This window comes from Octodon degus, unplaced genomic scaffold, assembly GCF_000260255.1.
Source record: "Octodon degus isolate 3935 unplaced genomic scaffold, OctDeg1.0 scaffold00107, whole genome shotgun sequence".
NCBI classification, from domain to species: Eukaryota; Metazoa; Chordata; class Mammalia; order Rodentia; family Octodontidae; genus Octodon; species Octodon degus.
Window position 1 is genome coordinate 3,889,971 of NW_004524683.1, and position 10,913 is coordinate 3,900,883.

The 10,913-nt window shown below is 38.2% G+C and overlaps 1 protein-coding gene across 1 annotated transcript in view; it reads left to right on the plus strand.

The window, feature by feature from the left end:
* Positions 1-3,272: 3,272 nt before the first annotated feature.
* The window catches only part of Agbl4 (ATP/GTP binding protein like 4), a 1,571,060-nt gene continuing 1,563,419 nt past the window's right edge, over positions 3,273-10,913 (plus strand). Inside the window, exon 1 of the mRNA XM_012516469.1 lies at positions 3,273-3,430. Coding sequence (XP_012371923.1) covers positions 3,397-3,430 — 34 coding nt within the window. The 5' untranslated portion in view covers positions 3,273-3,396. The remainder of the gene's footprint in view (positions 3,431-10,913) is intronic.

Sequence of the window (10,913 nt, forward strand, 5' to 3'; positions counted from 1 at the left end):
AACTCAGTGGCCAGGCATATGGAAAGCGTCATTTTAATAAATATTTACAGAGAAAGAGGGTGAATCCTACAGGGACTGTTGTTTGAAGCAAAGTGCCCTGATTTTGTAGTGGGTAGATGGTATCTATGGATATAGAGCCACAGGAGGTCCCTGGGGAAATCAGATCTCTTGGGGAGACTGAATTGTATCTTGGGGAAACCAATGCCTGTGAGTCAGTGTGGGGCATTTCTTACTCATTCTCCATGCTGTACTGTACTATTTCACAGAACAAAAGGGAAGTCTCTAAGGACTCCAGCAGGAATGAGTATGTATACTCCCTCCTGTGCTACTTCCTGAGGAGTATCCCACTCACAGAAAAACTGAATCTTCTTATTCACTCAGTCTTCTGAAACTCATTCATTCAGTTGGGTTTGTTCAGCAAGCTAAGTTATTAGGCATTCCATTTCCTTTGCCTACCTGGCATTTGTCTATTGATCCAGTGTAACAACTGTCTGTAGTAATGGAAATGTTCAGTATATATACTGTCCAAAGTGGAAGCCACTAGCCATATGTGGCTATGAGAATTTAGGGCTAATCTGACTCAATAACTATATCCTACATTTTATTTAATATTAAAAATTTAACAGTACAGTTCTGTATTGTATTATTTTTATTCTTTTATCTTATTTTTAAAAAATAATTTTATTGAAAAACAAATAGCAATGAGACAGTTTCAAAACTGATTAGTAGGACAGTTTCAATAATTAATACATTGCATATTTTTGTCCTAGTGGTTATTCTTTTCTTTTATCTTCAACATTTTCCCAGAGCCTAGCTCAGAGGCATCATGGAATGTTTGTTTAAATGAATATTTTAAGCAGGTTTCTTATTTACTGGATTTATACTTGTCAAATGCAATTTCAGCAATCACTTCATGTGAGTTAGAAGAACTCTGTGTTAGGGAGGGCCTTTGTCTCAGTTTGTTGGAGAAGAATACTGAGGTTAAACAAATTTAAGTGATTTGTACAACATTATAAAGTTACAATTAGGTCAGAGTCTTAGTTGAATCCAGATTTTTTCTTTTTTCCCCCTCCATTTCCCTATATTCAATGAAGTTCCTTTGTTCTCCATGGCCCTTTGGGACCCCACCCACCCTAAAATTTCCACAACTTTCACAGTCTTTACTGTCATCAGGATTTGTGAAAAGTTCATGTACATTCATGTTGTGAATTTTAAACTGCTCACATGTTAAATCTTATTTCTGCTGAATATTTTCAAGCAACTTTCTGTAGAAGTTCTCTTAAGGGGCCCATATATTAGGTGAGTGATTACATGTGTGTTGCCAAAATCTCACTTTAAAGACTTTGTTATCTTACTTTCTGCCTAAAGGCTTTCTCTTAAACTCCAGGTATAAATATGCTCAGTTTTGGGCAAAATAACCAGGAAGTATGAGAAAGGTTAAACTAGGGATCAAGAGTAACCCTCAATCCTCAACCAATGGAGTAATCCTCCATTAAGAGGAGATAAATGGCCTTGCCTCCTTGTTTTTTAGAGGGACAGTAATAGAGATACATTCTGTGCAGTTCTTTAGAGAGTTTCTAGTGGGATTAAGTTCAGCTGTCTCTGAGAGAACCATCAACTCACTGACATTTTTCTTGTGTTCTCCCCCTTTCCTCTTTTCCTGTCTTCTTTTCACTTGTTTCCTTTCAAACAGATTACTAAGTCTTTGCTTCAGGCTCCGTTTTTTGAGAACCCAGCCGAAGTCACTACTTAATTATCTAGCAACCACTTCAGAGGCAACAATTTTCCCTATGTAATTTGTGCTTAGCCATACTTGAATTTTTGCAATTGTCTTCCTATTATCCATAGTTCTGTTCTTGACTCACAAATACCCTCTGCTAAGCACATTATCCTCCTTTGGCTGGCCGAATTGTCATTCTTCAAGGCTCAAGAGGTGTTATGGTTTGTGTCTAGGTGTCCCCCCAAAGCCTAATGAAGTCTTGGGGCAGCTACTGGAGTTTGTGATTGATTACTGTGGATGTGGATGCTGCACCTGTTTGGGGCAGGTAATTTGCATTACAATGTAAGGAGGGAAAGGAAGTTAGCTACTTGAGCTGCTGCTACCCCTCCCTTGCTCTCTTGCTCTTTGCCACTGCCATAAAAAGTTGCTTTCTGCTGTGTGCTGCTCTGCCTTGGACCCAGGTGAATATGGACTGAAACCTCCAGTAACTACGAGCTAAATAAACCTTTCCTTCCTTCATTTTGAGTGTCGGGTATTTGTCCCATCAACCAGAGAAGAGTAACTGAGACAAAAAGGAGTCCTCTTCCTTGTAAAGTCTTCACTCATTACCCTCTATCCCCAATACCAGCACCATCTCTATGATTCAGTAACACTTTGTACAGTTAACCTTTATCAAAACCATTTGCTCTATTCTGTGTGAGCTGCTTGAGAGACAAAACTTTACCTAGGAGGGTATTTGCTAGAAAATCAAGTGCTTAATAAAACCAATAGGAATGTACAAGAATTTAGGATTTTTTTGTTGAGCATATATTTACTGTGTATCTACTTTGTGTCATGCATAATACTATACTATAGGGTACTGAAGGTGAAGAACAACCTAGGCATTATCGAGTTCTTGGCCAAATGAGGAAGACAGAAGGAAATGATGCATGAAGTATTGTTACATTTTGAGACAGAGAAAACGCAGAGCGGGCCATGTCATGTGACAGCTGGTCAGGAAAGAATAACTTTCTAATTCAGTCTGAGTAGATAGTGGCACAGAATGAACATTCCAGGTATTCTGAGAAATGCAAAACAAGCCTCTTTACAGTTGAGGGTTGGTGCAGTTACAGAAGAGCAAGAAGGCAGAATCCGTTGAATAGCTGTTTGTTTGGGTTGGTGTGGGTACACAGAATGCATATAAAGGTGGATATATAAGTCCATTTAACACCTTGATGAAACCAAATAAGATAGGTGGTGAAGTGCTAGGAAGTCAAGTAATTTGTTCCAAGTCTCTACCAACTACAGAAAAGTCTAGGTATTGAGGTTCTGTGGTCAGCACGAGGACCTTTCGCAGCCACAGGAAAGGGCCATCCCAGCGGAGTTGGCCCAGGTGCCTGGAGGCGGCCGAGCATGCTCAGTGGATCCGACGCGGTAGCTCAGTTGCGGGGCAGCAGCTGGGTCTCTGCGCTGAAGGAGACAGGCCCACGAAAGGGGCTGCGTCGCGGGGGCGGGGCCTCGGACGCACGCACCGCCTCCCCCACGCGGCGGCTGGCCAGCTAGCAGCTAACTCGTTGCCCGGGCAACCGTCTTGCCGCGTCTTCCTGAGGGAGCTCTTGTCAGCCGGCGGATCCCATCACCCGCTCCCCACTGCCCCGCGGTTTTCGCGTGGGCCTGGAGAGTAAGGGACAACAAAAATGGCGGAGCGGAGCCAGACGGCGCCTGAGGCAGGTCTGTGGGGGCGGTCGATTAAAGGAACGCTGAGACTACCGGCCCAGGCTGTCCTTGGCCTGAGGCGACAGGAAAGGAGGTCTGGCCCTAGTTTTGAGGTGTCCCTGCCGTTTTCCGCTGTGAGGTTACGACCTCGGGGTCAGGGGTCAAAGGTTTGTACCCCTCAGAGTGGCAAGCAGGGACCTCGAAGTCCTGCTTTTGGAGCCTGTGGGGGGAGTGTTCACACACTTCAGTGAACATGGGCTTGGGAAGGACTGGGACACAGCTCCCAAATGCTGAGGTGCCTGTGTGAGGGCTGATCTTAGGGATAGGCTGCGTCACGAAGAGTGCCTACCCAACCCCGTGGAAGCAAAAGAAGGATCCCTGTAGGGGCAAGATTTGGAGTGTGTGGGGTGGGGTCGGGAGCAGCGTGGAGGCTCTGATGCAAATACTTGTAGAAGGTGTGTTACTTTAATATTACCCAGTGCCACGAAGAGGGCTTTGTACAGAGCTGCTCAGTGTAGGGTCCCCAGGGTTATACCTAGTCACAAAGTGTGTAAATTTTTGTCTGGGTCCTTAAAAAGACAAGAATGCTTGAAGGGACACCCAGTACTCTAGTCCTTTAGGGAGTCTACCAGAAGAGGCTGCAGCCTGAGTGTTACTGTGTATGGGATCTTGAAGGTCATTCAGAAATCACAAAGGGGTTCATGTCCACATCTCTGGGACTAGAAGATAGTCCCTAAGGGTTAGGGAAACTGACAGGATGGGAGACCCAGAATCCTATTCTTATGGATATGGCTGAGCTTAAAGATGCAGAGTGTGACCTAGGCATCACTGGTAGTTTCATTACAGAGTTATAGACGAAAACAAGAGTTTTTATAGTTCTGTGTATATGGGAATGAGTAAGAATATCCCTAAAAGGATCTGAAGACCAAAGAACTGCAAGTTCAGTATGAGGGATGATACTAGAGTATGCATAGAAAATCAGTGACTTTGGAATATGTATGGTAGTGGGATGTAAAAGTGGTATACACATATAAACTTTTATATGTTCCCTAATTAAGGGTGACAGATTGTTTACAAGAGCAAACCATTTGAACTACTCCAGCCTTGGTGTGTGTGTGTGTTTGATTGTGGCAGGGGTATACAGGGCTGAAAATGAAAATTGCTTGAAACTATCAGGAGTGGTTTAAGAGACTATTATCTCTTGAGGCTTCTTGGTTTCTCTTTTCTTTCAATAACATCTTTTTCTTCCACAAAATAGTTTTCCACTCATTTTATAGTTTTAGCTCACTAATAACTTGATCATAGTCATTCCTTTATTCAGTGGTCTTCCTAACAAATACAGTACTTATTAAAGGCTAACTGTATGTAAGATAGCAAAGTAGGTACTGGAAAATGCTTTCTCCTGGTTATTTTACCTTAGGCTTCAAGGACTTTGCAATGCATTTATTGCCTTTGAAGGTATTTAATTTTGTTATTTGTTTATTAATTAGCTGTCTCCTTCATCTATAATGTAAACTCCACAAGGGCTTTATCAATCTTACATATTTAGAACTGTGTCTAGGTTATATAATGTTCTCAATTATTAAGTAAATAACTGAATGATATATTGTCTGGAGGTGACATTTTAGCAGAAATATGATAAAGATTGGGATAATGAAGAGATAAGAGTGTTTTAGACAGAGGGAAGTCCATGTGTAAATACCTGAAGGCAGGTCGAAATATGATATAATGTGTAAAAACCTGGGAGGAGACATGTGTGGGTGCATGAGGGGCAATGGGAAGTAAGGTGATGCCGGATCTTAGGGTGCTATGTGATAAGTTTTGGTCTCTGGTAGGCTATGTGGTAAGTTTTGGTCAGAAATCCTAAGAACAGAGGGAAGATGTTAAGGACTTTTAAGTGGGAAAATGAAATGATTAGAATCATTAGAAAAATAATTCTAGCTATGGTAGAAGGTAGAAGACGCAAAGGAAAACTGCTAGCAGCAGTGGAGATGAAGAAAGGAATTGACAAATACTTAGATAAAATAAAAAGAATTTAGTGAAATATGAAGATGAGAGAGAAGGAGGTATCAAAGGCTACTAATTTTTTTTTTTTTCTTTTGCACCTAGATAGTTGGTCATGTCATTACTGAGATAGGGACTGTTGAGAAAGCATTTGGCTAGGTTTGAGAGGGATGATCACCTGCTTCCTGGCTACCATGAGGTGAGCAAGTTTGCTCCACCCTGCCTTTCCACCATGTGTTTTGCCTCAGCACAGGCCCAGAAACAATGGGGGCATCTGACTATGGGTTGAAATCTCTGAAATTGTGAAACAAATAAATCTTTCCTCTTTTAAGTGTTTATCTCAGGTGTTTTGTCATACTGATGAAAAGCCAACACAGATATGGATGAAATGGCTTAAAGGGAGGAGAGGCCTGGGATGAAGTCGTAAATCACTGCAATACTTCCTTGCCTCCCAGAGAGGTTGAGAAGGTATAAAAAGAGAGAGATTAGAGTACAACCAAAAGAATATTTAAAGAAAAGTGGGTTACTCAGTACAGTGAGTGCTTCCAAGTGATTTCACAAAGAATGACAAACTAGATTTGGTAACTTAGGTCATTGGTAACCTTGATGAGGGCAAAATCCAGGCCATCTAAATTCTGATCACTATTAACTGCCTCAATCGTTATTTCTTAATTCAGAGTTCTAAGAAAGAAAATTTCACCATTAGATCACAGTCCAGTATTAAGCTTGACTTTAGGTTAAGTGCCGGCTGTAGGCATCTGGTACAAAATATGGGTGTCTAAAGACTTATAGTCATAATAGCTAACACTTGTAGAATGTTTATTTTTGTTATAGACAATGTATTAAGTGCTTCATGTGTTTTAATCACTTCAGCTTATAACATAAGTATATCTATGTTTTATATGCAAAATTTTGACCCAGATGTTGAGTAACTTGCTCAATATCTGCAAAGAATTGATATAAAATTATAATTTTTCAGGCTATTTTAATATGATAGCCATGATAAAAATTCTTGCTTTGCAGGAAATATTCCAGGTTAAGCATATTCTAGCAAGTTGAAGTAGAAAGAACTGGGCTCAAATCTCTGTATAAATACGTTTGTTATACTTTTAGATGGGGACCTTGGATTCAATTTTGCTTTTTAAAGTTTTATTGTATTCATGTTTGTCATATGTAACATCTTTATTCTTTTTTTTTCTTTTTATTTCCCTCTTCTCTCTCCTCTCCCTCCCTCCATTGTTTCAGATTTACTGATTTTTAATTTTCTCATCTGTAACATGAGAATGATATGTGTGGATATTAGAGATGATATATTTGAAGCACCCGATTAATGTTATTTCCTCAGTTCACTTGAATCTTGGATGTAAAAAATTTCAAGTATATGGTATATGCTTTATATAGAAGAACAAGTTTTAAGCATTCAGTGATGATTATAAAACATCAATTTTTCTTCTACGCTGCTGTAATGCTTTTGCTATTATAAAAAATTTATTATGGACTAAATTTTGAAGAATAGAGTTATTACCACAGCTATTTATTATAGAACTTATCTCTGTGTTGAATAGAATTTTGAGGAATTTCATGGAAGAATGAAGAGACACTTGTAATATATTTTTTTCAGGCCTGCAAATAACAGTTTAAGAAGGAAAGTTCTTCTTTTAAATATTGTGCTTTGAAATGGGTCCACAAGTGTCAGGATTTTCTTTTTCCCCATTAATTTAATAGTGAATAATAAAATAGAAAATGTTAGTTAGCTAAATGGAGGAGTAATTGTCTCGAGCTGTATTGTACCTGCATAATTTTCTTAGTTTCTTCTCCCTCCTTTTCAACTATAATAAAAATTGTTCTGTTTGAAATTTACTGGGAAAATAATTTGTTTGCCTGCATTGCTAAGTTTGTTACTTTTGTGGTTACTTATAGACTAGGAATTTTAGTATCAAGCAGTCTTTTTAAATAGATTGTACCTTAATCACTTTCTCTGTGAAGTAACTTTCTTTTTTTTTTGGCACTGGGAATCAAATCCAGCATTTCTACTCTGAATTACACCATCAGCAGTTTTTTTTTTTTTTTTTTTTTTTTTTTTTTTTACTTTATTTTGAAATGAGGTCTCAGTTGCTAAGTTGTCCAGGTTGGACTGAAACTTGCAACTCAAGTCCTCCTGCCTCAGCCTCCTACAGTGCTGGGATGTACCACCCACCACCACACCTGCAAAATAACTGTTTCTAAAAGATTAAGATTATATGAGTCTGAAATTATCTATATTGAAATTTTGCCAGGGAAGTGCGTATTCTACTGAGCCATCTCCCTAGCCCCTCTATATTGAAATTTTAAGAAGCCTTAGAAGTCAGAATACTTTGGGATTTCTTATATTAGTAATGATGCAAAATGTCTTTTTGGTGTGAGTTTTCTTATTTATAAACTGCGGATAGTAACACTTCCTTTTTAGGTGAGAAATAGAAATAAGCTATGGTAAATATGCAATGTCTTATACTCCTGAAGGAATGATAGTTTAATTGATATGTGGACTCTGTGTGTGTGTGTGTGTGTGTGTGCGCACGCGTGCATGTATATTGTTTCTCCTAATGATTTACTAGTAAAATCACTTTTAAATGAAGAGAAATTCCAGGTTTATAATTTTTTCATCTGGCAGCTTTGGATATATTTCAGAATTCAGATTGTTTTTATCACAGAAAGGTAGTGTAACATCCACATTAAGTGATTGTCCATCAGGAACAGCTTCATATCAACTTTGACCAGTTTGTGCTCCCAAATTAATTCTGGTATCAAAGGTAGATATTTGAGGATTTTGAATTTGTGGACAATATTTTGAATGTATATTTACATCATTTTACCCTTTTTAAGAGATGTTTTAAAAAGTTTAAATTTTTTTGACAACTATATATCTTCTGTAACATAAGTGAGTATGGTTTTTATTAAAGATTCCAAAAATATTATTGCATAAGACACTTTTTTGGATCAAGAAAGTTATGTGATAATTTCTTATAAGTCACTCTGATGTCTAAATGTTACATTTGTGTTGGGTTTCAGTATCTTAGCTCAATGCTACTTTCAATAAGAGATATTAGAGAGTTACACATATATATTAAAAATGTCAGAAGATGTCAATATTTTGTGTACATATTAAAAGAATAACAGTTTTGACTTTGAGTCATTTAAGAACAGCACAGAACAAACTTATGTGATTTTCTGAGTCTTTTGAGTGTTGAATTTCAGCAATGGAGTAGGTGTTAAACGTAATATTGATTTAGGGAGGAATTTCATTCTTAGATGAGTTTGATAAAAAATTATTTCATGTATGAAAGTTGCACTAATTCATTGATAGTGTTCACCATATGGGAATATGCTAATCTTTGCTTTTAATATTTGCCATTTATTTAATGGAATCCATAAAAGAAATTTATTTCTGATTTTAAAGGAATATTTGTCATTTATATTTATAAACTATTGATTGTGACCCTTTTTTTTTGTCTAAACAGGCTTTTTCAAAATGACATATTAAATATCAACTGAAGGGTAAAATAAGAGAATACAAATAGACTCCTAAAATTGTACACAGGATTGAAAACTTACATTACTAAATATTTTCCAGCATGTTATGGGGGAATGGAACAGGAAAAAATAACATGCCAATATAGTTTGCTTGCCTTTATTTCAAAAATAATATATGAGACTCTGGGTCATGGTTCTCTGAAAAAAAAAAAAAAACAAAAAACACTATGTTGTGGAGTGGGAATAAATAAATGCTTAGAAAGTAGTTACAAAATAGCATGATGAATGCCTCACTCAGAATATTTGTCACAGTGTCACTGGATGCTGTGACACCAGCCTAGTGGTCTTTGCACTTGTTAGTAGGTTTTTTGCTCACAGGATCTGGTGTGGGCATAATTAGGGCATTTAAAAATATTGTTTTATTAAGGTAAATTTAGTGCTTTCTCTATTCCAAGTATTGTACTAAACTCTAGGAAACTCAGAAATATATTGGATCAAGTCACTGACTTGAAGGAGTTTCTGTGGATCTACTAGCAGAGGAGTAGCTAGAAAATATCATGTAGGCATTGTAAAGTTGTATATAGAATTCTGAGGCCAGAGAATGATTTTCCTTTACTCTAAGGGAGGTGGCAATGGTAGTTCAGAAAGGCTTCTTAGAGGAAGAGACAAATGACTTGAATGACAAGAAGGAGCTAGCCCATTGAAGGTGGTAGGCAGAGTAGTTGAGGAGTGAAGAAATGAAGGGCAGAGAAAGCAGTGTCTGTGCATAGGTAAGTTATGAGGTGAGAGTACAGAGCTCATTCAGAACATTGCTAAAATTGCTTACTTATCGACAGAACTAAAAATTATTTTTCCCATTCTGGTTCTGAAGTCATTGATCCCTTTGGCTGTCTAACAAAGAATAGTGAATTCTTTTCTATGAGTGTGCATACTAAATGGAAACAAGCAGAAATTTAAAAATGACTTTTAGAAATCATAAAGCTTAGGTTAGGGGATCTTCTATTTATTCAGAAGTTCCAGGTGTGAGTGAGATGACCTGGAGCCCACGGGATCCTGAATAGACCAGGAGCCCAGGCCCGGCGTGTGAGTGAGACTGCCCCGGGCCCACGGATCGTCATTCAATCCAGAGTGCAGGCCCAGTGTGGAACCCTTCAGCAGAACTCCCTGCAAAGAGGCTAGAGGCAAGACCCACCCAGCTGATGCAGGAGCACAACATCTTGCCAGAGAGACACAAAGGGTTCAACTCTAACACCTGCAGCAGAAAGAAGTGGAGCACAGCAGCCAGATCCAAACAACACCCACCTGGAGGAATCTGAACTTTGTAGATCCGGACCTGGTGCTAAGGTAATAACTCTATCTAAGCTCTACACCAAAGGTCAGAAGACAGTGGTACACAAAATGACAAAGGGAACAAAATGCAGTCTCAGGCCCTGAGTCCACCCAGTACAACTGCAGAAGACACTAGCACTGAGGAAACTGGAAATCACACACCAGATATCTCTGAAATAATAGCATTGGCAGTAAAGAAACAACTGCAGAAAGGTATAGAAGAAATCAGATCAGAAATAATTTCAGAAGTAAAAAATTTAGTGATAACTATAATCAAAGAAGTACTAAGTGCTTCTAAAGAATACACTGATAAAAAAATAGAGCAGAATATTAAAATGATGGAACCCCTGAATAAGCAATTTATGAAAGAAATAGAATGTATGAAACAGGTTCAAAGTGATATACAGGAAATTAAAACCTCAATCACAAGCTGGAAAAACCATTTGAGTGAAAGTGAAAATAGACTTTCTGACCTTAAAGACACCATTGCAGCTAGTGAAAAGGTAAGAAAAGATCTCTTTAAAACAACTAAGATGCAGGAAAAGATAATTCAATACCTGCAAGATGATGCAAAGATGAACAATGTGAGACTAATAGGCATCAATGAGAAGGAAGGAGTCAATACAAATGATATAAAAAGAATATGGGCAGAAGT